This window comes from Acanthaster planci, linkage group LG01, assembly GCF_054643075.1.
Source record: "Acanthaster planci isolate LZ-2023a linkage group LG01, COTS_SCS, whole genome shotgun sequence".
Taxonomy (NCBI): domain Eukaryota; kingdom Metazoa; phylum Echinodermata; class Asteroidea; order Valvatida; family Acanthasteridae; genus Acanthaster; species Acanthaster planci.
The window spans coordinates 24,234,727-24,258,174 of NC_141777.1; the positions used below are offsets into that span (position 1 = coordinate 24,234,727).

Here is a 23,448-nt window from a genome sequence, read left to right on the forward strand (position 1 = left end):
ACGTCCGATACTTGCATTCTCTTATGGGTGAAGCTAAATTTGGGGGTCTTCACACGCTGGGAAAGAAAGGGAAGAGGAGTCACCCACTTTCTCTTTACATTTTCTCATACTTTCCCCAAAAAGCAAAAGGGGGAGGGGCATGGTCTCATTTACATCCCCCCTTATGCCAAGGTACCAAGAGGTTATTTTGAAGATTTCAGGATGCAATTTGACATTGCCCAACACATTCATACCGCTCAGTCAAGAAAAGTAACCACTGGGCAGGAATAAGTACAAGAAAACCGAACCAGAAAACCAGGAGGGTAAACGAAATATGATAAAATATTGCATGCACGAGACTTGGGTGGATTGCTAGAGCAACTAGTATTTGCTTTGAATCATCAAAGTGAACGACTGTGTTGGGGTGTAGAAAGACATTTCTTTTCTTAGACATTGCATTGGCAAGACCCCTCCTAAATCCCTTTAAAAACAGGAGTCAGTAGACAAAACAACAATTGAGTGAATACAGGTAGGATGTCATTTTGCACAGCAAATCAGCCAGTGAGTTTTAATGTTCATCTTAAACAGGGGAGAAAAGGATTTCTAGTGTTTAGTACACACAGGTAATCTCTTTTCTTCAGAAATTGCAGTCAGATTTAGTTTCTGAACCAGTTCTGGTGTATGGCCATGTACATAAAAATGAAATGCCATTGACCAGATATTGTGAGAAGGGTGGGAAATATTTCAGCCCCCCCCCATGTTGGCAATTTGGTTTCAAATTTACCAGGTCATTAAAAACATGTAACATAATAAATAAAATAACTTATAAAAATACCTGTTACTATCAAGGTCTTATTAGCCTTGTAACAATGGTGTTTGGGAAAATTACACAACTTGGTAAAACTATAATTCAAAAGACACAAAATAAGATTTTTCCACAGGTAAAACACTATGAATGCTTTATATGTCATGCATGTTCCTTGCTTCTTTACATATTTATTTCCTGGAATATTTTTGGTGGTAATTAATTTGGCTACTTTATGTCATAAATTTTGTATGCTTTTGGCAGTGAAGCTTTGAAAGTTTACAATAAAGAAATCCAAGCAGTTACCTGAAAAACAACCCAGAAGTTGTTTGTAACGCACACACAAAACAAAATCTTAATCAGTGCTCTTTCAAGCTAAATAAGTTTATAATTTGGCTGGATGCAAACCCTGCACAAAAAAGTAAACAGTCCAAATTCGGCAACAAAAATTACATGTAAAAGTTTTGAAACTTTTATTGTTGGATATTTTAATTACATAATGTACATTACTCCCCCCAGGACAGACAAGTTACCCATTTTTATTCTCCCAACACAAACAATTTCCCCCCTCCCCAAAAAATGTTTCTGAGATAGAGAAGCTCGAGGACAAATTACAAAACAACCTATAGAATGAACCTGCATTCAGGTTAATCAAACTCAATAGTAATGTAATAAACCTGGATAAAGGAGCTTTCTCTGTCAAAGAACCTTGTCATTTTAATGATAAGGGTTGAAGAGTAATCAGTGTATGGTATTTCTGACTTATTTAATACCATGAACCTTAACCAATCCAAAGAAAATGTATTTATTTCATACTAGATTTCTGCTCTGGGTACAGTGATGTGTATATTCACTGTGTTTCTCAATATGGTCGGAGAGTTAATAAGAAGTACAGGTTTTTATATACTGCTTTTAATTATTAAAGATAAAAAAAATCACAAGTCACACACTGTAGCTTGTGATTTTTTTCCACAACTCTCCCACCACGCTGAGATCCCAGCACATCTCTGAAACTAGAGATTTCTTCATCAACTTCATTTCGCACCAGACCCAGAGCTTGGATTTACTTCTGGCGGTGGCTCCAGCTTCACTCCCACCCTGGAATCATTCAATATCATGTCCAAAACCAAACTTAAGACACTCCCATCTTTGGATTTGTGTTATGTGGTTTGATTTTGTTAAGCCAAAAAACCTACCAAACCCGAGCTCAACTCTAACTCTCAAAGAAATAAAATCAGAGAGGTGGAAGCTAAAGCCACATAAAGAGATGAAACCCAGTTTAAAAAAAAAAACCCTCGTGAATTAGACAATTCAATTACAACATGTATGCCTGTGATATATTCAATGGCTAATACCTGGTGCCTTTCTCAACACAAGGTGTACATGTACTTTCTTTAAGACCTCATTGGACAAATTTATTTGAACAAAGATGTATGTTATAGAGGAGAACACTTCCATACATGTACACTTGTGAACAGAATGTACATGAATTAAGGCAGTACCCCAGGTGCTTAGCAACACCTGTGCTCCCTTCACAAAAATTATATGAAAACAAATGGCCCTAACCAGTGATGGGTGATTGATCTAAATAGAGTTCAGAGGCAGATTGTCTATAAAGGAATCTTTGGTTTTATGACCGGATTAAAAAATGATCACTGAAAAAGCTTCATTTGAAAAAGGGTTGATCATTTTGAAACAACCTTTACATTTTATCAATAACAGCTGAAAGATTTTGTTTGCCATATACAGTACAGGTACTATACTTTAACCTTTTACAATGTAAATTCACTCTAACATTTGAAAATATTATCTGTACACTACATCAACAAATTTTTTTTCCAGAAAATTTAATGGCACATGCATAAAAATTAATTTTCTCGCACGATTATTTCATTTCATGACTGGCTAACAGTTTATGACAGACAGAAGCGAAATGGACGACAGGTGATGACACAGATGAATCTTAACCTCCCTCCAAGGGGGGAAGGAAGAGACACAGATGATGTACAAATGATAAAGTTCCATATTCAGTGAAAACAAAATGGTACATTCTTTTGTGCAATTGAAATCTCTACAAATGACCAGATGGCACAAAAAAGATGGCAATCTAATAAGCACTTTTCGACATTATTCCATGTTGCACTTGTCCTGGGAGTGGTAATATTTTTGGTCAAAAATACTGATTTTTTTTTAACAAGATACCACAAGGAGAGTCCCTGGTAAATACTGACCCTTGGTAGCTCTTCTGTCAAAATCTGCACAACTTTTCACATCACATCAGACTTTGTTGCGGAGTGACAGTTACTACAAACATCCTGCCGTGGCCCAGTGATACTTGAGGGCTCTCCACAGACTCAACCTTTATGAATTAGTTCGAGCTTGTACATGTGTACAACACCCAACTGCACAAGCTTGGGGACAAGTACGCGTACAGACATCACGCAGCATTACTTACAGATGTTACTGGAATCAACGTCCTCAGTGATATGACATGGGGAATCCCTGCACATTTACATGTCATCCAGCCCGGGCTGACACTCGCATAACAGAAAATTTCATTTGTATATACACTTTATACATTCTATTTTACAGATTTTGACTGAGGTGAATTTGCCTATGTATCGAAGAAGTCCTGAGTACCGGTGTTGTTGGATGCGTGACTCGCCCACTGGTTGGCCGCACTCCCTGAATCGTCTTCACTGTCACTGCCCAGGCTGTGCTGCCTACGTCGGACCTCGGCACTCGACAGTGGCTGGAATCTTTTTGTCGGACTGCTGCGACCATCATAGATCCGCTCTGAGTTGTTCGTGGAGGCCGACCCCTTGACGTCCAGGGGGTTGGCGTTGTTGGCACCATCGAGCCACGAGTCTGACTCTAAAAGGTAAAATGAATATGCGACACACAAAAATCCTTATTAATAGTTAAGCCTGAACTCCTTGACTGCTCAAAAAATCTGAAATAAACCTGAGGATTCATAACTGCCAGGGTTAATTGAGAAATGTGACGGGATTCAACTAAGTGAGTCTGAAGGTCAGCTTTATCACAAATGAAATGTGAAACACCATATTAAAGTTCACAACCCTTGACGCAAGTGCCAAGGCAGTGAAGCCTTCCAACCAAAGTAACAATCCAGACAAGAAGTCTTATCTGAATAGACCAATTCATTAGGCCCCCGTCCAAAGAGACTAAGAGACAGATTAAAAAAGGGAAAAAGAAGCCAAACTGACCATCATCGGCATTGAATGTCTCGTCTTTCTCCACATCAAAGTGAGCTTCATCTTCCACGGCCTCGTTGAGCCGTCTGGCCTTCTCCCTGGCCTGAGCCGCCCTCAGCTCTCGCATCCTCTGCTTGGCCTGGATCTCCGCCTGGTGCCTGGCTCGGTTCTTCTCAGCTGAGTGGTTTTTCTCCTCAAGCTGCAAATTGCAATTGGTTTTGTGTGTGTTTGTGTGTGGGATATCTTGTGCTTTTTTGGGGAGGGGGGTTCATTTTATATCAGCCTTTTAAAAAATACGCACATGGAAACGGAATTACGTACACGTAGTAACCATGTAAATACTTCACTTTGTGCCTTTGAAAACATCTCGGTAAAATGAATTTTGGGGGTTCTAGGTACTATGAGGTCTTCAGAGAAATCTGGTTTTGCTGATGGTTTTGGCTCAACTCAGCTCCACTTGATTTACCTTGGAGGGTCTCTTTCATTTCACTGTTTCGTTCTTTTGTTCTGTTTCCCACAAAGCACATGCCACTCTGCAAAATCTTTGAGTAAAGAATTCCCACACAACTGACTCCTGAAATTAATTGCCCTGCCCCCTTTGTTCTTCTTTTCCCACAGCTTTGAAACAGCTCTGTGCACCTGCGCGGAGTATTTGGGGGATCCAGGAGGGTTAAAGTTAAGGGTTCATTTTCACCTGTTCACCTTTTGGGGGGGGATGGGGAAAGGAGAGAGGGACATGGGAGGAAAGGGAGGGCCAGCAAGTGTGTACTCGGACACAACTATGGACTTTTCATTTCTTTAAACAATGAAGCCCCCAGGATAATTGGATCCCTGACTGGGGGCTGAGGTTGGAAACTGTATGCAAAGCAAGAGGAAGTTCCTCTACAAATGTCTAAGTAAAGACAGCATTACGAGGACCAAGGAAGGCCAACAACTGAAGGCTTTTGCACCCTTCCTCATTTGAGTGGAAGGGATTGTTCAGCAGCGGTGGGGGAGCTGGACAGGAGCTAATCCTACCTTCTTCTGATGGGCTTCAGCTGTCTGACTGTCTCCAAACTCTCTAGCTGCCAGGATGTCTTTCCGTCTCCTCGATGTCTTCTTGGCACTCTTGGCTCTCTTCTGAAGCTCCTATGATGAGGAAAAGTTTGAAGGTAGTTACCACTGCAAACCTTGGTTACTGATTTGTGCATCAAATTGATGCCGTCTGGCAGGACAGAATGATGTGAACTAGTTTGGTTGAAGAAGTGTTTATTCTGTTTGTGGCATTTCTTTATGCAAAATTATCTACCCGGGGCTTGGAATTAACAGGCACAGGTAGTTAAAGTGTGCTCGTTTGTCTCAGAAATGCGCCGGTAAATCATAAAGACGGCACAAGTACTTACGCCCGTTTGATTCCATTATTGTAGAGAAAATACTTGTACCTGAACATTTTTACTGTTTGTTTCTACGTTTGTCATGAAAAATACCTGAACTTTTTGACTTCACTTTGGATTAGCCATGTCATGGAACCATAACACGGGACAATTTTGTTGTCACCAAGCGCACGCTGCAGTCTCGCATGTGACGCATGCAAACACATGAATGTACGCACGCATACCCGCTGCCAGTGTCGCTATCTCGCTGAATAGTCTACACAGTGGCCATGTCTGAATCAATATGGATGGAATTTACACACGATTGTATGGAAACTGGCAACGACCACAACCTCCTAGACTCCTGCGTAAATTCAAGCAAAATGAGTGAATTCGGCTTAGACTTCAGTTTTGTTGGTTCCAGTCATAGCTTGAACATGTGGTTTTGAACGCTGCTCCAAAATAGCTGGAACCAGTGAAACCAAAATCTCAGCCTAATCCACTCGTTTCGAAAATGCTAGATTGCTGCAGTTAGTTCCCTTTTACATATGTGCTCATATGCACATTATAAAAGCCCGGTGCCCGACTGTTGGCGTCGCCTTGCTAATCACAAATGCAACAGCAAGGACCGCGGTCTTTGCTTTTTTCTTGAACAGATGTCTTTAATATTGTATGGGAGCTATTTTCTCCTATAAACTGACAAATTCAGCTGTCTAGGGAGCAAGTGCTTGCTCTCATGATGATTAGGCCAATAAACCATTTGCGAGTTAAATTTGAATAAAATCTGGTACACAGAGTTCTTTAAATTCAAGTGAATGTAACAACTTGAATTCTCCATACTAGAACCTCTGTTGCTATACTGACCTCGTGATTCGAGGCAAGCTTTTTTTTAGTTTTTAGAGACGCCTTGCAACAATACTCTGTTCTCAATGGATAAGAACGGCACAAACAAACCAGTCCATCCCAGAGTTGGTGGTGACTATGCAAAAGCTTGCCCCGAATCACAAGGTATAGCAACAGTGTCTTCAGTCTGGAGAATTCAAATTGTTACGCTTCTGTGCAATCAGATAACACAGTGTACCAGACTTTATTCAAGTTTAACTTGCAAGTAGCTTATTTTGAGCCCTGCTACCCTTATTTGGGAGGTAATTTATACAGCTCACTTTTTGTCAGAATGTGAAATTTTTCCACAAAATTCTTCCACAAAAAGTCTTCTTACTGTCAGATTAAACTATTTCACACGCAATAGTAACACCACTATTACTTTTCAATACAAATTTCTTATTTTGCCATTATTATTATTTGCAAGAGAGTTAGGCTTGCAAGCTTTAACCACTTTTTGCCAAGGACTCCGGAATCGGAGATGCATGGTTTATATGCGTGGCCGGGGTCTCCAAACTCGGTCAAAGGAAACAGGGCCCTGTAACAAAAGACCGTACTCCAAACAAACGACCAGGCTGCTGGGCATTACGGACATTTTTCACTCTCAAAAGTGGTGATAATCCAGCCTTGTTTTGAAACCGTATACCAGGGTTTTGGGCATTGAGAGCGAGCGGATTACCATTGAGGACAAAAGCGTTCCACCGCAGCAATGAGCCACACAGCACTGCTGCACGCTAATCTGACCCCTATTGAAAAGCGGTCAGCAGTGCACTGAGCCAGGTTTGTGAACAAAAGAAAGTTAGATAACACCGCACAATCTGGGCTCTGTTTACAAGGCTGCTGGCCTGGCTGAAATACTCGGGCGTCATTGAAGGTCACCTGTCAACTTAGAGTAGTGCCTAAAGATTACTTGGTGCCGCTATAAACGACCGTTAAATGAAATGATGAATTTTTGAAGGATTTTGAAAACGGAAAAAATGATAGTCATGCCGGCCCAGCATCATCAACATTGAAAAATGCCCAGGCATGAAGTGGTTAAGTATCTGGAAAATAGAAATCAGCATCAAAAATGCAATTTGGGGGTTTTGTTTGTTGTTTTTTTTTGTATTGAATGTTTGCATAATTATTCCTCACCAGAGGATTGTTGTTAAACATGTAACCCACCTCCAATCTTCTTTCTTCGGCCACTCGCTGTCGTTCTGCCAACATCTCTGCTGTCACCTTGGGCTCGCTCCCTTCCAACAGTTTCAACTTAAAAAATAACAATGAAGAGACTGGTAGAATACAACATCAAGGGCAGTTATGAGTGTGAGAAAACCTGGTCTACATTTTGTGACGATCTTCAGCTCAATGCAATTTTAACCTACAGAATGTATTTTCATGGAAGCTATAATTAAGTACAACCATAGTAGCTCTATGGTACAACGCACAGCTAAGTCAACAACTGAGCTAGAAGTTGCTTTAAATGGTAATCAGACCAGTACACATCTCTGAGTGAGCAAGCAGAGTCAGTACGTCTCCATTTTAAAATATGCTTAAGGTCACAAATCTAATTTCCTGCCATGAAGCGCATGTAGCATCACAAAATTACTTATCTAAAATTGATCTGAACAGTTATTAACACTATATAAAAGACAGGTCAAAGCACTAATCAAGATTTTCTAAAGTAAAAAGTATACTATCTAGTCAAACATTTTTAAATCCAAGCTTTAAAAAATAATTGATATCAACGAAAATGATTTGTAATTTCAGCTGACTTTGCCAAGCAGTACCAATTTGAACAAAAAGTTATTTCGAGGATGATTCCATCCTTAATTTTATGAATTTATTCAATTTTATAAGGCAGTTTAGCTGGTCTGAAAGCATCTTTCTATTTAATTTACAATATATGCACTATTATTCCATTGATATGATTCTCAATAATTAATGAAGGACCAACTGTAAAATTTTCATTTTCAAATTGGGGAGCATTTTTTCCTGTTTTACTGCAGTGTGGAATAAAATCATTCTTGAAGGACAAGCAACGATCAAGGCAAAGTCAATGAACGGCAATGGATTGACAACCAGATTGCACGACTTCAATCCACTCAAAATTGATAATATTCGGGCTACGGGTGCATTATTTATGAGTTCAAAGTCCCAAAATCAATGTCAGTAAATACACAGAATCTCAGAATAACAGATGCATTGCAGACCACACGTGCAATTTTTCAAATGGCCATACATGTACCTGTAACCGTTTTGGAGGGTGCTGTTTAACTATGCTCTGTCCCCTGTTTTCTCCCATCACAACTTCAAAGGCAACTGGCGTCGGTACTGCAGGTCAAAAATAACGTGATCATGAATTAAGCTGATGACGTACATGACGGAGGCAAAACAACACACACAAAAGCAGATGGTTCATAACAGCACTGTTGGTTGGGAGCCACATCTTTGCTAAACAACTTGAACATTCCGAGCCCACAGTATTTTCAGTGAAAGTACCCTGCCATTAGCCCTGGTTGGACGTCATCTACATTGCATTGTGATTAACGTCCAGAGTATAAAGATCCTCCTACACATACAATGCAAAATTTTGTGCAACATTGTTTTCTCACATTTTTACCTGGCGAAGACAGCTCAAATGTCATTCACAAGTGCCTTGTATCCCGAATTCCATAAATGCCGTGTTGAAATTACTAAATACGCCTGCGGACGTGTTTTGCAGTAAATTTTGCGAAACTCCACGCTTTCCGTCGCGATTTGTGAATGACCTACATTCATCTAGTAGTACGCATTTGCACATGTGCAAAATGGCCTCCAAGTTCGTCCCACATTCTGTCAGTTTATGTTGTCTGGAGCTACATGTAGGTCTAGGTCTTCGCTGCATTGGAAATGTGTGGAGACGGCAGACCTAGCCATAGCTTTGGAAGCCCGTTTTGGACACAGCCTCATCTGTAACTTCTTAACGCCCACATACAGCTCTTCCAGACATGCGTAAGGGGTGGTCGGTTACCATGCATTTTGCGCATGTGCAAGTACACATACTAGGCAAACGTATATCATTAACGAATCAAAACAGAAAGCATGGAGTTTCAACAAGTTTCCTGCAAAATACATGTATGTATGTTATTTAGTAATTTCAACAAAGCATTTATGGAATTCGGGATACAAGGCACTTGTGAACGAAATTTGAGCTGTCTTTGACAGGTACAAATGTGAGAAAAACCGTTGCAAAAATTTTGCATTGTAGGAGGACTTTTATATCCGGGATGTCAGTCATAGTGCAAATGAAGACAATGTCCAACCTGGGCTACCTGCTATGTCCAAGCATACTGAATGAATCAAATTTGAACAACGCTCAATTTTCTTGTCCTCGATTGTGCACCTCTTGAGACTCTGACAGCAAACTACAGGGAAAAGGTCCACTTGTATAACACTAAAAATGTCAAAAATGTAGCTTTTTATGAAAAAAAATCTTCTTGTTGACACATTCTTAACACATTAACTCACTTTAACTGGGTGGCATGAGAAAATATACTAAATTGGTGATGTAAGTCTGATAAAAACAAATAAAAAATCATTAAATCTTTACCATAGTTCATATCTTATCTAAACTTTACTACATGGGATGTCTAAATTAGGCAACAACTGACAATGTTCTTCACTTTATCACAACCTAATTTTTTTTAATTCCTAGACTTATATTTTGAACAGGTGCATGTATAACCTACATGTATAATTTTGAGGCCCTGTGATATTTCAAATTAGCTTGACAACAATGAAATATTTTAACTCAAATCATCTCAAAACAATAAACCCGACAGCTCACATCTGTACGTGTTCTCCCTCCTGCTTGAAAACTACTTTTGCTTTGGTTTATAAAACCAGACTCTGTCAAAACAGAGTAAAAACAAAATTAAAAACTACAAGTATATCTTCTTTAGATTTCGTCTCTTTTTCATGAATGCAGCTCCCAGACAGACAGACAGACAGACAGACAGACAGACTAATCATAGGTCCTTTTATAGATATACTAGTATGAACTGATTTTTCAAGGCTAGAATGGCATGCAAAAATGTAATAATTATGGAAGTATGTACTGTACGTGTAGCTGGTAAAATAGCTGCTTATTTGTGCAGCTCGCCTCAAGAGGCAGAATCACCTGCTTCAATATCCTGTCAATTTCCCTCTGACGGTTCTCTGAAAACGAGACCAAAAATTGGCATCTCCAATGGATACCTCTTTATGTGTGTTCATTGTAAACAGATGAATCCTCTCTACAACAAAACACATTGGCAAGCCCTATCAGTGTAAATATCATGAATGAATCTACAAAGGAATCCGGGGCCCTGACACATTCTCATTTACATTGTCGCTGTTTGCGCTCAGTGTTTTGTAATAATGAGGCTTGACTACCGATGAATGAAACACAACTGGAATGCTATTTGTTCAAAATACCCATGACATGGGTTTGGTCCAGGGATGATTCTGTTTGCTTGTGGTTAAACAAACAGTGGACTTTGGTGGCAGTGTGTAAATTTTCTGTTCTTCCCCCTGCTGCTGACAAAAATGTCAACACAATCTTTGGCTGGGTTGACAAAGGAAAATAAATGGTTTTACCATGGGACAGATATAACCTTACCAAGGGAAAGATGACAGCTTTTCATAGTTTTTATGGCTAAGAAAATGTTTTTGAAAAGTTAGGGACTACATAATGTCGAGGTTAAAAAATTTAATTGTATAAATGTTGATGACTTATCCAGAGAATGTTTGAGAAAAGTCCTTTGTTGAACCTGACACTATATAGCTCTAGATACATATAACCCGCATTTACCCACAGTAGCTCTTCCGAGGGAAAAGAAAAGATTTCGGGGAAAGAAAGGGGCTACAGACCCTCAAAACAGGGGAATGAAATCCTACATGTATGTCTTTTTCCCAAATACAGTACTCCCAAACTGCATCAATTTATCACAAGCAAGGCTATCAGTTTATGTCATATAAAAATTATGTATCAACACCAGCCCAGACAATCTAAAGCGAAGAATTTAGTCCTGGCATCATTTAAACACAAAGCACACTATTTCAGGCACCCAATATTGTTATGCATTGTGCAATAAAACAGGAGCCCCCCCATTCAGTTCAAGTCAAATTTGTATGCCCAATTTCCAAATGCTGATGAAAGCCCTGTCAACAAAGTCAACAACTTTGTCTGCTGCCACCGATTGCTGACAAGCACGTACCACCGCATGCATTTTTATCTCGTAATAGAATGCAAGCAATCCCAAGGCACTAAGCAAAACTTGTACAGCGAGACAGACCATGGACACAAATCCTTGAAAATTTTGCCTTGTTTTGTCTGGTATTGAGTTCTTTTGTCCCACAAAATGCTGTCTACTAAATGCCAAAATACAGGTCAAGGATAAACTAGTTTTTGCTTTCTGTGTGCGGGAGTTGCATTCAGTAGTTGTCCACAGGTTGTACTTTTCTAAACAAAAAATTCTGTAACTACTTTTTACAAGCATGTAGTTTCAAGGAGGCAACAAAAACAGAGTCCTCTTATTGCCTACTATTCGTACAGATGGCCAAAGCTTGTAAAAAGAACATCCTTGGTTGATGTCAAGTTTAACCTCAAAATGCACATTTCCCCTACTGGATGTAGTTTTGAGTTGCTCAACAAATCATTTTCATGAAAGTTACCCAGTGCATAAGCCTGCGACTTCCAAAACAAAGTTCATTTAGATGACGTAAGTGGTGATGAACTAATCACAATTCACTAACCAATTATGTTGAGTTCATCATGACTCAACTTATAACTTTTCAAGGTTAACATGATAAAGGTAAAACCTTAGTTTTGGGAAGTAATGAAAAGCTTGTGTGACTAGGAGAGAGCTTTAGGATTTTCTGCCTGCTTCTGACAAACAAAAGGTGAAAACTTTTTCATAATTGTGGGTACAGCCAATTTAACAACTGTTTAATGACTCAGACTATTGTAATATTACTGAATAGGAACAACCATTGTAAAAACTGTGATTGTCCTTGTCCAAGATGTGTAATAAACTACAATGTGCACACGCAGCTGAGCAACTTTTCATGAATTGCGCTACTAATTTGTTTACGTGCGGTACAAAGTGACACCATGTTTATTAAAATCGGCTGTGGGTATCTTTCAAACCTACCAGCTCTCTGTCTGGAATCTGCTCCATCACCCCTACTCTGATCCCCCTGGCCTGCTGACTGCAATGAAGCCTGTCTTAAGCCCCTTCTGCCGTCACTGGTCTTGGCACTGTCTATCCCACTGTCCCTGCAAGTGCTCCGACTGTCCGCCCTCTGCCCGGCATTGTCCCCACCCAGGGACTGGCTGTCAACGTCACGGGGCTTGGGCTCACTCTGTGTTATCAGAACCTGTTTCCGTAGTGATGTGGATGAGCTGCCCTTTTTCGGTTTGTCACTTGCCGAGCCGAGACTTGAGGTGGATGCACTCTGCGAACTCCCACAACCCATGCTCTTTATCAGCTCTGAGGTGAAGGATTTCTTGTCTTTGGCAGGTGATAAACTAGTGGCAGGGATTATAAATGCTATCACATCAGAGTGCGGGCAAAAACCTGGCTGTTTAAAAGAGCTCCTACAAAATCAACTGTGATGCATACGCCTCACATACAGCTCCCAGACCTATTGGCAACAGGGCAAAAGAAAATGATTATTTAAGCAGAACAAGAACTTACAAAATCATGGGGGAATTTGTTTCATTGCAGTAAGGTAGCAACAAAACACTTGAATCTTATAATTAATAGAAGTTCCTTGTCTGGTGTATCTTGTGTGTGATTTTTCTCCTTTCTTGCTCTACTAAAATGTCTTTAGAAATCCTCGCTATAGGATGAGATACATGTACAACAATGTATACCTTCAGGTGTTATTATTTGATCGACCTTCCGCAATTTTTCAAACTAATTGAAATCACTTCATGAAAAAAAATAGGATTCCTTTCAAAAACTGCTTAAATTCAACCCACCCAATTTCAAGAAATGTGGGATGAACACAAAGACAGGCCTACTTGCATGTAGTTGAAAGACACACACAATGACATTGTAAAGACATTCCGGGGAAAGTACTTTAGTTTTATTGTAGATTATACTTTATATGAACACTAGCATACAAAAGGAAAGAACCAATATCAAGAAGGAAACAACATATTGGTTAAAAAAAAATAAATAAACAGCCGAGATGGTAGGCCTAGGTCAAATTCTCAAAAGAAACCGGCTTGTGTGGTCAACCTCAAGTAAGTTTTGTGGGAACTTGGCAGAACTGTGGAATAGGAAGGTGGCCCGGCTCAACTCCATGCCATGGGAGGAGGAAAGGGGTTAAAATTAGTTCGAGAAAAATACTTGAGTTCTCTCCATTTTATGACATTAAATTCTAAAACAAAAGGTCATGACACAACTCGGGAAAGGAGACCCCGACAACTTTAGTAGTTTGTTGCCACTGCAAGCAGGCGACGCAGCAATAAACCACCACCGTCGACTATGGCGCCGTACTTACGTCAGCAACAGTGACACTGTCCGAGCTAGTTACTTACATATTTGTAAATGCTGGTGACTGTAGTCAAATCGTCATCCATGTAAGCCCCTTCCTCGAAGGAAACGCAGCTACAAATGTGAAAAACAGGCTGAAAATGTTATCTTTACATGCGATGCACGCGGGTGCTTCCAAGTTTCATGGACACATTGCCCTTGAACGGCTTTGAAGCGCTAGCTATGAAGCACCATAATTGTATCAACGTACTGCGTACACTTTCTCGACAAAGTTGTAAATGGTATAGTCTGGAAACTGGGAAGGAAATCAATAAGCTAAAGGGGAAATAAAACGTTGAATTGTTTATTGGGGAAAAACAGTATCTTTTAGCGTCGAATTTCAGAGTAATTTTAAAAATGGCTACGGAATATTTAAAATAGGAGTTTTAAAGATCTAGGATAAAGACATCGTTAAATGTAATAGTGCAAATGTCAAAAAAAATTTCAAACACCCCCGTATAAGCATGGTGTGCGCCTAAATATCTGTCAATGGAGTCACCGGTACCTGTTTCATGGCAACGTGTAAACTATGCACTTTGCAGGACCGCGCGGTACTGTGTAGACAGACCCCCAGCTGTGCTCACTACATTGCTGCATTTCAGCTCCTCGCAAAATTGACGCGTGACAAATTGAAAAAGAAATTACTTGTATATCTTAATTGAAGATACTCTTGTCACCTGTCGCTGCATCTGTCGCCGTCCCGTCTGTCGTTATTATAAGCTCCTTCACAAGGAAAAAAACTCATTTCAAGGGTTGGTAATTGTTAGCAAACCGCCTTTTATGATGTCCATCAACAACTGACAGAACTCCGAAGACATTGAAGTGGATAAAATAAGCTCTATTAAAAGATATTAAAGTTGAAAAAATGTATGCGAGAACAACCACCCCAATGGAGACAAACAGCTGCATCCTGCCGCAACTTTGTCCATTCTGTCTGGTCATTCCGTGTGCTCCGAGTAGATGAACCTTGTCGATATACTTTAAAGGGTTACAGCAATGCAGTTTCAATGTAACACTTTTAAAACTATTTAAAGACCTTTTGTCACTATTAGCCTCATTTTCTGTTTCACTCATTCAAAGTGAACGACGGTGCCTTTTGGGCTTTAATGCTAATGAGATTCCTATATTTATGACAAAGCTGTGGTGTCAGTCCAAGAAGAAAACCTTTATGTTTGCACACACTGGCCTTATTTTTCTTTTCCTTGGCGAGTAATCGTTGTCTAACTACACAGCAATTAGCCAGCTAAGAGAGAATCTTTTTCTTAGTACTGGTTTCTATATATGCGTTGAAATTCTGGGTTCACAATTAAAATCTGTGTACTGAGCAATGGCTTCCAGAGCACTTTTTCGGGGAGGGGAATTTCTTCAGGGCAAACAAGTACTGCTACACAGTACCGCAAGACATCGGTTCCAACATCACCAACATGTACAAATGGCATACCATCCCCACACCCCAGTCTAATGGGTATATACCTGGAACATGTTCCCAGCCTATAGGTCTCCTATACCCTTGGCAACCTTCCCCAAGCTCCCCTCCTACACACTGGCATACCTCACTGATCTGCTAGCATCCTATGTTCTGCAATCTGTCAAAAAACAGTGCGTGAGGTATTAATTCGGCACTGAGGGCGCTATTCAATATTGGAAGGGTTGCTTTAATTTTTTCTTACAGAAACCTTGTTGTACATATTTATGCTCTTTGTTAGTCTGTCCTTCTTGGGTTAAAGAGTATTGAAAATTACACAAAAGTGATTGGGTAAAAGGTGGCCCCCATTCTACTCGGTTTATTTGTTAGGGTAAAGCATTTTTGCTCTACCTCTAAAGTAACGAAAAGCGCTGTCCCAAACACAGCTTGATTCTCAGTTCTCAAGCTTGTGTGTCCAATTATTTTATGCAGGTGATACGTTTCAGTTGTTTTAAAAAGACTTTTAGCGTATACCTTCGGAGTTTCCTGAAAAAAATAAAATGGACATGGGTGACAGGTTCTGTCGAAACTTGACCAAATATTCAGGAGTATGAACTTTTGAAATTATAGGCAAGAATCGCAATTACTGCCCCCCGCCACATTTCCAACCGTGAAACTGAAAAGCCTGCACTCAAGGGAGGAATATTTGGCCTCCCTCGACCTCTATATCAAGGTACTAGTTCCTGAGTGTAGTGTAATGTAGTTCGTGACGCAAAGCATTGAACTGAAAAACAAAAACAGTAACGGTGAGATTCGGACTACTGTGCACCACATCGCTCATCAACAAGGTTAACAATTTGGAAATCTTGTGAAATGACGTTCTTTGTACGTTTGGGAAACTATTGTAAAGTCCTAAATCCATGCAGACGCGACGCATAACCATTTTCAACTCATAATCGTGGTCAAGTATAAAGTGGGTTTGACTTTTACGGATGAACCATTTCAAACAGTCACTTTAGAAAAATCTGAAGATAAGTTTTGACCTAGGATCTGGAGGACCATGGTCCTCCAGGTTCAGAAGCACAAATATTAATTGTTTTTTCTTGAATAAACTGCGCTAGCTGCGTCCTCCTAGCACTTTTGACCTTTCACCTTTGATCCAGTCAAAAATACCCAATTCAGGTCCACCTAAAAAATTCTGTTAATCATTCGGTCCACCTCTTGATAAGGGGGGGGGGCGCCAAATTTGTGTGACTTCTTCCCGCTGTGCGATAGCAGCCATCACGCCTGTTAATTAAAAATAAAGCTAGTGCATTTTCTCCAGTCGTAAAGAATCTGTCCCCTTTTTACAATGAAATAACCGGAAGAATTATTCTCTGCTAACGAAAATCATAACACTTTCCCAAAAAAAATTTCTATATACTTGAAGTTCATTTAATTCGTTTCTGACGATAGCCAATATTGGGTGCCGTTTTTTTCCTCCATATCCCGCAGGAAGAATTTTTGTATCGAATGCGAGACAACTTGCAACTTAGTTCAATTTTTTCCTGGAGGTGCCATGCCAGTCTTAAGTTTGTTCTACGGAGTCCACAGGTCGTGCGAGTGGTCTCCCTTGGATGAAAGGTTTTCCTGCCGTTTTCTGCCTGGAGATTTCATGGAAGATTTTCTACTGAGATGTGGCTCCAGGCATTGAGAAAAATCCTCTTTGAACGAATAATTTGCTCATCAGACTCTGACATCGAGGGCCTTCTGCGCACGCCCTCTTGTGGTCTCAACATTGATCTCCTTTGATAACGGAGTCTTGACACGGGTTTCTTGTTCTCGTGCTCGAACGGCGGGAACACGACTCAAGAACACTGTTCCCAAAACAGGATCCCACACCACTTCCTCGTCGGGGTTTTCAAAGGAACACATGGCAGCACTCGGGAGATTTTGATTTTTGAACAGCCGCAAAAAATAGCGAGATGGCTCACAAAGCCGGAGACAATAAGAAATTTTACAAAATTAACAATAATCATTTTCCATAGCAAAGAAATGAATGTTCCTTTTTAAACAGAAAAGAATTCAGCCCAGATTTCCAAAGTTTACTCTGAAAGAACGTACATGGATACCACCATGATGAATGATACAACCCGCAATAACCGGTTGACGTTCCCGGTGTTCGAGCGGCCGATTAACGAACACAATCGAGTGATTTGTGAACAAACGAGAAAAGTCGACTAATGGTGGCGCTAGACGTTCACCGTACAATTTCGGCAAATTAAAATGTCAACATCGATATACTCGCGCGCTGCGCAGTGCAGTAGTTTAGCAGCAAGCCGTTTTCGCAGGCCGTACATGTATCTCTGTGGTAGTGCAAGCTTCACGCATACCACATTCTCCAAATATTTGACATTTTCTTCGAGAAGGATCATATACAGTACTTAAGTGCAGCCTCCATTACCGGTGCAAATGTCTAGGTCGGCCGTCTGCGTCATTTTGTCCATGTAACTTTTAACAGAAAGCGTAGTCCGGTCAGCCTTGTTTTCCGTTTGTGCATGCAGCCAGTACAGTTGATCAGCGATGGGTAGTTAAGGCGTAAGATACTGTGCATGTGGGGCTAAGGAATTCATAACTGTCAGCGGTGACTCCAAGATTCACAGTGATTGATATAACCAGTGCCGTGTGATGGCAAAATGGCTTCTGTTGCTGCAGCAGATGTAGAAGACGAGGTTTCTTTCCTGAGAACAGTAAGTCTTAAAATGCAAATTTCTCTGACACGTAGAACTTGCCTGCCTTTCAAGTTACGGTACATGTTCAACTTCAAGTTCAAGGCTATACATGTAGGAAAGTGCTAAGGCCCAGTGTCATGCAGCCTGAGTGAGGTATCACTATGAACAGGGCCCATTTTCATGGTGCTGGTTACTGTTAAGCAAATTTTTTTGTAAATCATAGCACAGGCCTAAGCATGCCAAGTGCAGGCCTTTTTCTCAGTAAACATTTTATGGTTGCTGTGCATAGCACAAAAATTGTATGGGCATGTATGGAGATTTCTATTGTTACATGTACGTCACAAAGTTAATGAAATGAAGCAAAGGTTTCCGTAAAGATGTGCATGCCTTTTGCTGTGCTTACTGCTTACGGTCTCGGAGAAATATGCTGAGACTTTGTTGGCAGAAAGTGTTGTGCTTAGCAGTGCCATGAAATTGGACCCTGATCCTCTTTGCTGTTAGTTTTACTACAGTGGAGTCCCCTGCTGTAGCGCACTTGATGTATTCCTTGACATTGCTCTTGCAGTGTTGCCATGTGTACTCTTCGTTGAAAAACTTCAAATTCATTTGATTAGATACTGGTATCACTTAACCATGTCTGTTAAAAAAGGTGATTCGTAGGGTCCACGTTACTCAAACTACCCAACTACAGATATGGAAGAAAACTATTTTCTTATTCTAAAATAAAGAGCATTTTAAAGAAAGGGCATTTTAAAGAGAGGCCATTTTGTACATATATCCAAAAAAAGCAGGTACGTGGACACTGTATGTGATCTTAATATTGAGAGCTTAATGAAAGTCTCTTTTTGTGTGAAGTTTGAGTTAAAAATAGTGAGACAATAGAGGCCAAACATCAAAGTGCACCACCTTAGGGTATATCAACAATGTACTGGTTAATTTTTCACAGTGAACGTAGCGAGAGTTGGGACTTGGCAACTACAGTATATGGTCATGGACATTATACTTGTTGGAAAAACGTTTTTGAACTGTCACACCTGTGTATCAGTGTGACTGTAAACTTTTGATGTTAAAGCTTGCACCACAAGCATGTTTTTTGAATGAGGGTATTTTTATGGTTTAATTTACATACATGTTTGATATTAATTAATTTGAACTTAAACTTGCGACATAATGTAGGTCCATGGGCATGTTCTACTAGTATATTTTGACTTGAGTCCATAGTTTACATGATTGGTTAATATGCGTGTTTGCTTGATCGTACGTACAATTTGTTGATAATTTCGCAATCAGCCGGTTGCCTTTTGTTTTTAAAGGGCCCATTGAAGTGGTTGTTATTTTAATAGTTATAATTGAAAAATAAAGATTGGAAAATCCTGCATAACTTTCCAACTGAAATGAAATTTAGATGAATTTGGACATTGAAAATCAGGCTGACCAGAGCCAATGGTCAGGGCTGATAGCGAGCTCCAAACTGCAAGAGGTATTTCAAGCTACAGTGTTTTCTTCCAACATGTGAGACTCATTTGGGCTTAAATTTAAATGATTGCTGAAGTCAGACGCTGCTCCCCTGATCTTTGGGAAATCAAAGACAGCCCATGAACAAAGATGGAGAGGAACTTTATGAAACACAAATGACAAAGGGTACGAAATGCCTCCAAATCGGCCTGGGCTATTAATTAACATTTTGTCAACGGAGGTCTTCCTGGACCATTTACAATGTACATGTAATTTACGATAGTGAAAGATTGTTTGAATAAGTAAAGTTGGCTGTTCATTCAGAATTGACCAATTGTGTGTGAGTGATTGGATGATCTTCCATACAATGTATCGCCCAATCATGCCCAACATCCATATTACAGTGCAATTATGTAAGTAAGGTTCTTGAAAGAATCTTATATTGAGACAGAAGATTTTTGGGAATGACAATTTTTTGGAGGAGTCTTCTCTGGCAGGAACAAAAAAGAGCGTGTTCTGAAATGAAAATGACGTACTTACCCACAACACTCACTACATAGGCGCGCAAGTTTATGTGCATTTGATGTAGAGCACGCAGCTGAGTACATGCAACGATTTTAATTTGGAATGTATGGTCTTTGTGTGCACACTGAACACGGGCAAGAACCCGGTTGGAAAACTTAGTACCATCTGTCTTTCTTTCACTGTTAGGGGTGCACTTCAGCTCAGGGTGGATAGAGTTTTTTTCCCCTGACATGCATCGTCAGAATTCAAAACTTCAAAATTGCATGTGACTCCTGCACAGGAGCTCTGTGAAGTGCAGTGACATCATTCAAAAGTGTTCCTACATGTACATGTACCGGTCCTTCTGAAGACAACCGAGGGGGCTGTAGCTGTGATGTCATTCAGTGAAGACACTGTTTAGCTCATACCGGTACAGTGAAGGTGCTTCTGTTCAAACCCCAAATTTGCTCACTGAAACTTTTCTGAAAAAGTGTTACTTGTTGACATGTACATGTACGTGTAGCCATCCACTGAAAAAAATGGGATTTAGAATTTGGTCAAATATTAACAAAATTTTCCAGCAATTTTTGTTATGCACAAATCACTGCAGCTTTTACATGTAGGTCTTTTCCCTGGAATGACACGGCCTTGCTCATATCTAACGCCACATTAACAAATGAAATAAAGAGGCACCAAAATAGTAAAATACAAGCAAAAATTAAAAATAAAGTTGAGATTGAAAAGGGAAAATGCATTTTCAAGGGTTGATGTGAAAAAAAATTCTATTGCATTGACCCTTTTAATATCTGTTCTGTCTGGCTGTATTGTCTGCAGTTGTATGCATAAGTATGGCCACATGAACATGTACTATTAATTACACTGAAAATATTGATTTTCCCCTGCTTAAATGTCAGAACCATGGGCTGAAGTTCACAACCAGACTCACATTGTGTTCACGTGTCAGTGCCTCATGGGACATTTAAGTAATGACCTGGTACAAGTTGTACATGTGTACATGTGGCACTGTTGCATTAAGTGCTGAACCAGAGACCCTCCTCCCAAGCTCTAAGCCCCTCCCCTTTCTTCCCCAGTGTTTATTTGATTTATATCAAGGAACTGGAGAATAGACAAGACGTAATGCGTAATTCACTATAGAACAAAATGATTTGTAGACTGTTGTGTTAGTGTAGTTTCTGAAATTTGGACCATTAGGAAAGCTTGCTATTTTATTGCTTTGTCAATTACACATGATGAATTACACATGTTCATGCACATGTATGTGTAACCTTGATGTAATTTGCTAGGAGTATACATGTACAGTACTTGAATACACATAATGCACGTGTATGGTGAACTTGACAACATATCAAATTAACCAAGAATTTAAAAATTTATAATAAAAGATTTTTGTTTCCTGTGCAGAACTTGCAGTTTATAGTTTTTAGATTTTTTAGCCTCATGCAGGAGCACACACTGAGTCAAATTGCCTTTTGGTGTCTGTGTTTAAATACAAATCATACCGTAAATGAAGGGTAATGTAATGAATCCTTCTTTATTCATGCCCAGTTGGATATTCCTGTACATGTACCGGTACATGAACCCTCAAATACATGTACATACATGTATACTGTAGTTCAAGTTTGTTCTTGAGAAAATTTGGTATCTTGTTCATGTATACAAAATACATACCGGTACATCTATCAGTGTGGCAAAGTTTACAAGTTTTATTCTGTACTTTTCAGATATGTATGTACATGTAAATGTTATTTTTTTGAAGAGAGTAAGCACATGTTCCGGTATGATAATAATAAATAAATATGTAAAATATTGATTTGTTACATGTACATGTAGTTACAGTGTACCTGTACATATATATTACATGTACATGTACATTATAATATACAGTACATGTACAGTATGTCCAGGTACTGGTCTGCATTGCATTTAAACATTTCATAACTGATAACACGCAGTTGCTTCATGGCTTTTTGCTGAGTGATGGCCTGTGAATTCAAGACCAATTTTGACCACGGACAAAATAACTTGAAGCCTTTTTCTTGTTACATGTATGTTGACAAGTTTGTTGAGTTTGTCTCCTGGTACTTTGTGCATCATCAAGCATACATGTACATGTACTTTGTCAGGTACAAGGCAAGATGGCTGTTGTATTTGAACACGTGGAGGCATCTTTTGCCCAACTGTGTACATGCACATGTATACATGTACGTGTATATTATGTGCACGTACTGTACAGTGGAGTGCGTCGCTAGCCATATTGTTTGCACTATTTGTCCAAATAAAACAACTTCCAAGTCTATGTGTAGCTGCACCTCTGTCATCTGAGCAATTTTTTTCCTGCTTCGTATTTCTTTTAATTCGGTCAAATTGTGCTGGCTGGGAATCAACTACCAGTACATGTTCATGACTTTATGCTCTAGAAACTTTGCTATTTTTAGTTTATTTTTTTGACCTTGAGACAGAAACTGTTCTGAATAGCATGTTCTACAAAAACTTGTGGAAGAAACCTTAGTGTGGATGTTAAAGGGTCAGTTATTGTTTGCTGTAGAAACAGCACCCAACTACACAAAATGCCCCCAAATAAAAATACACTAGCAGAATAATTTCCAAATACCAGTTTGGATTCTTTGTGGCATTCCACAGTGCGGAGCATGAATAAATTTAAGAAGGGTTGTTGCAACAACTCTACCCCTCTACCCTCGGTTCCCTGGAATTTTGTTTCTAAATCCAATAAACTCGGACAGTGACATACATGTACAGTGTACTTGTACTTGTATAACAATGTGAGTTTTCTGCCCAATCCAACACAATCCAACTGCGAGTTGCCAGTAACCCCAAACTTTTAAAATCATTTGCCTGTTCAATCCAACAAAAGCCAACTGTGCCTTATTTTCTGTTGCCTGTTGAATCCAACAGAATGTAATACACACTCGTACATGTTCATGTACTGTACATGTATATGCCAACTGCGCACAGTTTTTGATTGCCTGCTCAATCCAACAGATTCTAGCAAATTTCACTGTTACTCAACTGCTACATTCAACATACATGTATTTGAACAAAAATAAGTGGAAGGAGTTTACTGCTTCATCCAGCGGGATATTGTTAGACTTGTATGATTCACTGAGGTTGTTGTTAGGAGGGTTTGGTCAAAAACATACATTGTGGTATGGTATAAATGCATGGGAACAAATATTCCAGATATTCTGTTCGAATGTAACCAAATTTCGTTGTGTTTCGTTGTGTGTGTTTAGGGAGATCAGCTGTGCCTTGTGTGTTCCAGCCAGAGCAAAAGTAAAGATGGTGCCTCGTCCCATGTCCTGCTTGCAGGGGAGGGTTTCGGCAGCCGGAGATGCTTCCTTGAGGAAGCAAGCAACACGGTGAGTAGCTGGACATATCTTTCAGTCAGCCTCATTCTTGCCAAGTCTGTATACAGTGTACCGTACATGTACATCATGCTTTCATTAGGTTACCTCTGTTTCTGCAGTTGATGCTCTGTGTAATTCTGCCTAAAGATGGTATTGGCATTCATTTCTTAAGGCTTGATGTTATTAGTGCTATGCTCAAATCTC

The 23,448-nt window shown here is 39.8% G+C and overlaps 2 protein-coding genes across 16 annotated transcripts in view; one reads left to right on the forward strand and one right to left on the reverse strand.

Moving 5' to 3' along the window:
- Window positions 1-516: 516 nt before the first annotated feature.
- LOC147800584 (uncharacterized) lies at window positions 517-13,993 on the reverse strand. The gene is made up of 7 exons (XM_087143750.1): window positions 13,789-13,993; window positions 12,392-12,884; window positions 8,464-8,549; window positions 7,398-7,484; window positions 5,017-5,127; window positions 4,012-4,198; window positions 517-3,658 (listed from the first exon to the last, which is right to left on the reverse strand). The coding sequence occupies exons 2-7, from the start codon at window positions 12,714-12,716 to the stop codon at window positions 3,399-3,401; spliced, it is 1,056 nt and encodes a 351-aa protein (XP_086999876.1). The 5' UTR covers window positions 12,717-12,884; window positions 13,789-13,993; the 3' UTR covers window positions 517-3,398.
- A 3,491-nt stretch (window positions 13,994-17,484) lies between these two features.
- Window positions 17,485-23,448, forward strand: part of LOC147800585 (ryanodine receptor 2-like) — a 191,447-nt gene continuing 185,483 nt past the window's right edge. For all 15 annotated transcript variants that reach the window (XM_087144452.1, XM_087144448.1, XM_087144495.1 and 12 more), the window contains exons 1-2: window positions 17,485-17,917; window positions 23,131-23,256. In XM_087144452.1, the coding sequence (XP_087000578.1) occupies window positions 17,864-17,917; window positions 23,131-23,256 (180 nt within the window). In that variant the 5' untranslated portion in view covers window positions 17,485-17,863. The remainder of the gene's footprint in view (window positions 17,918-23,130; window positions 23,257-23,448) is intronic.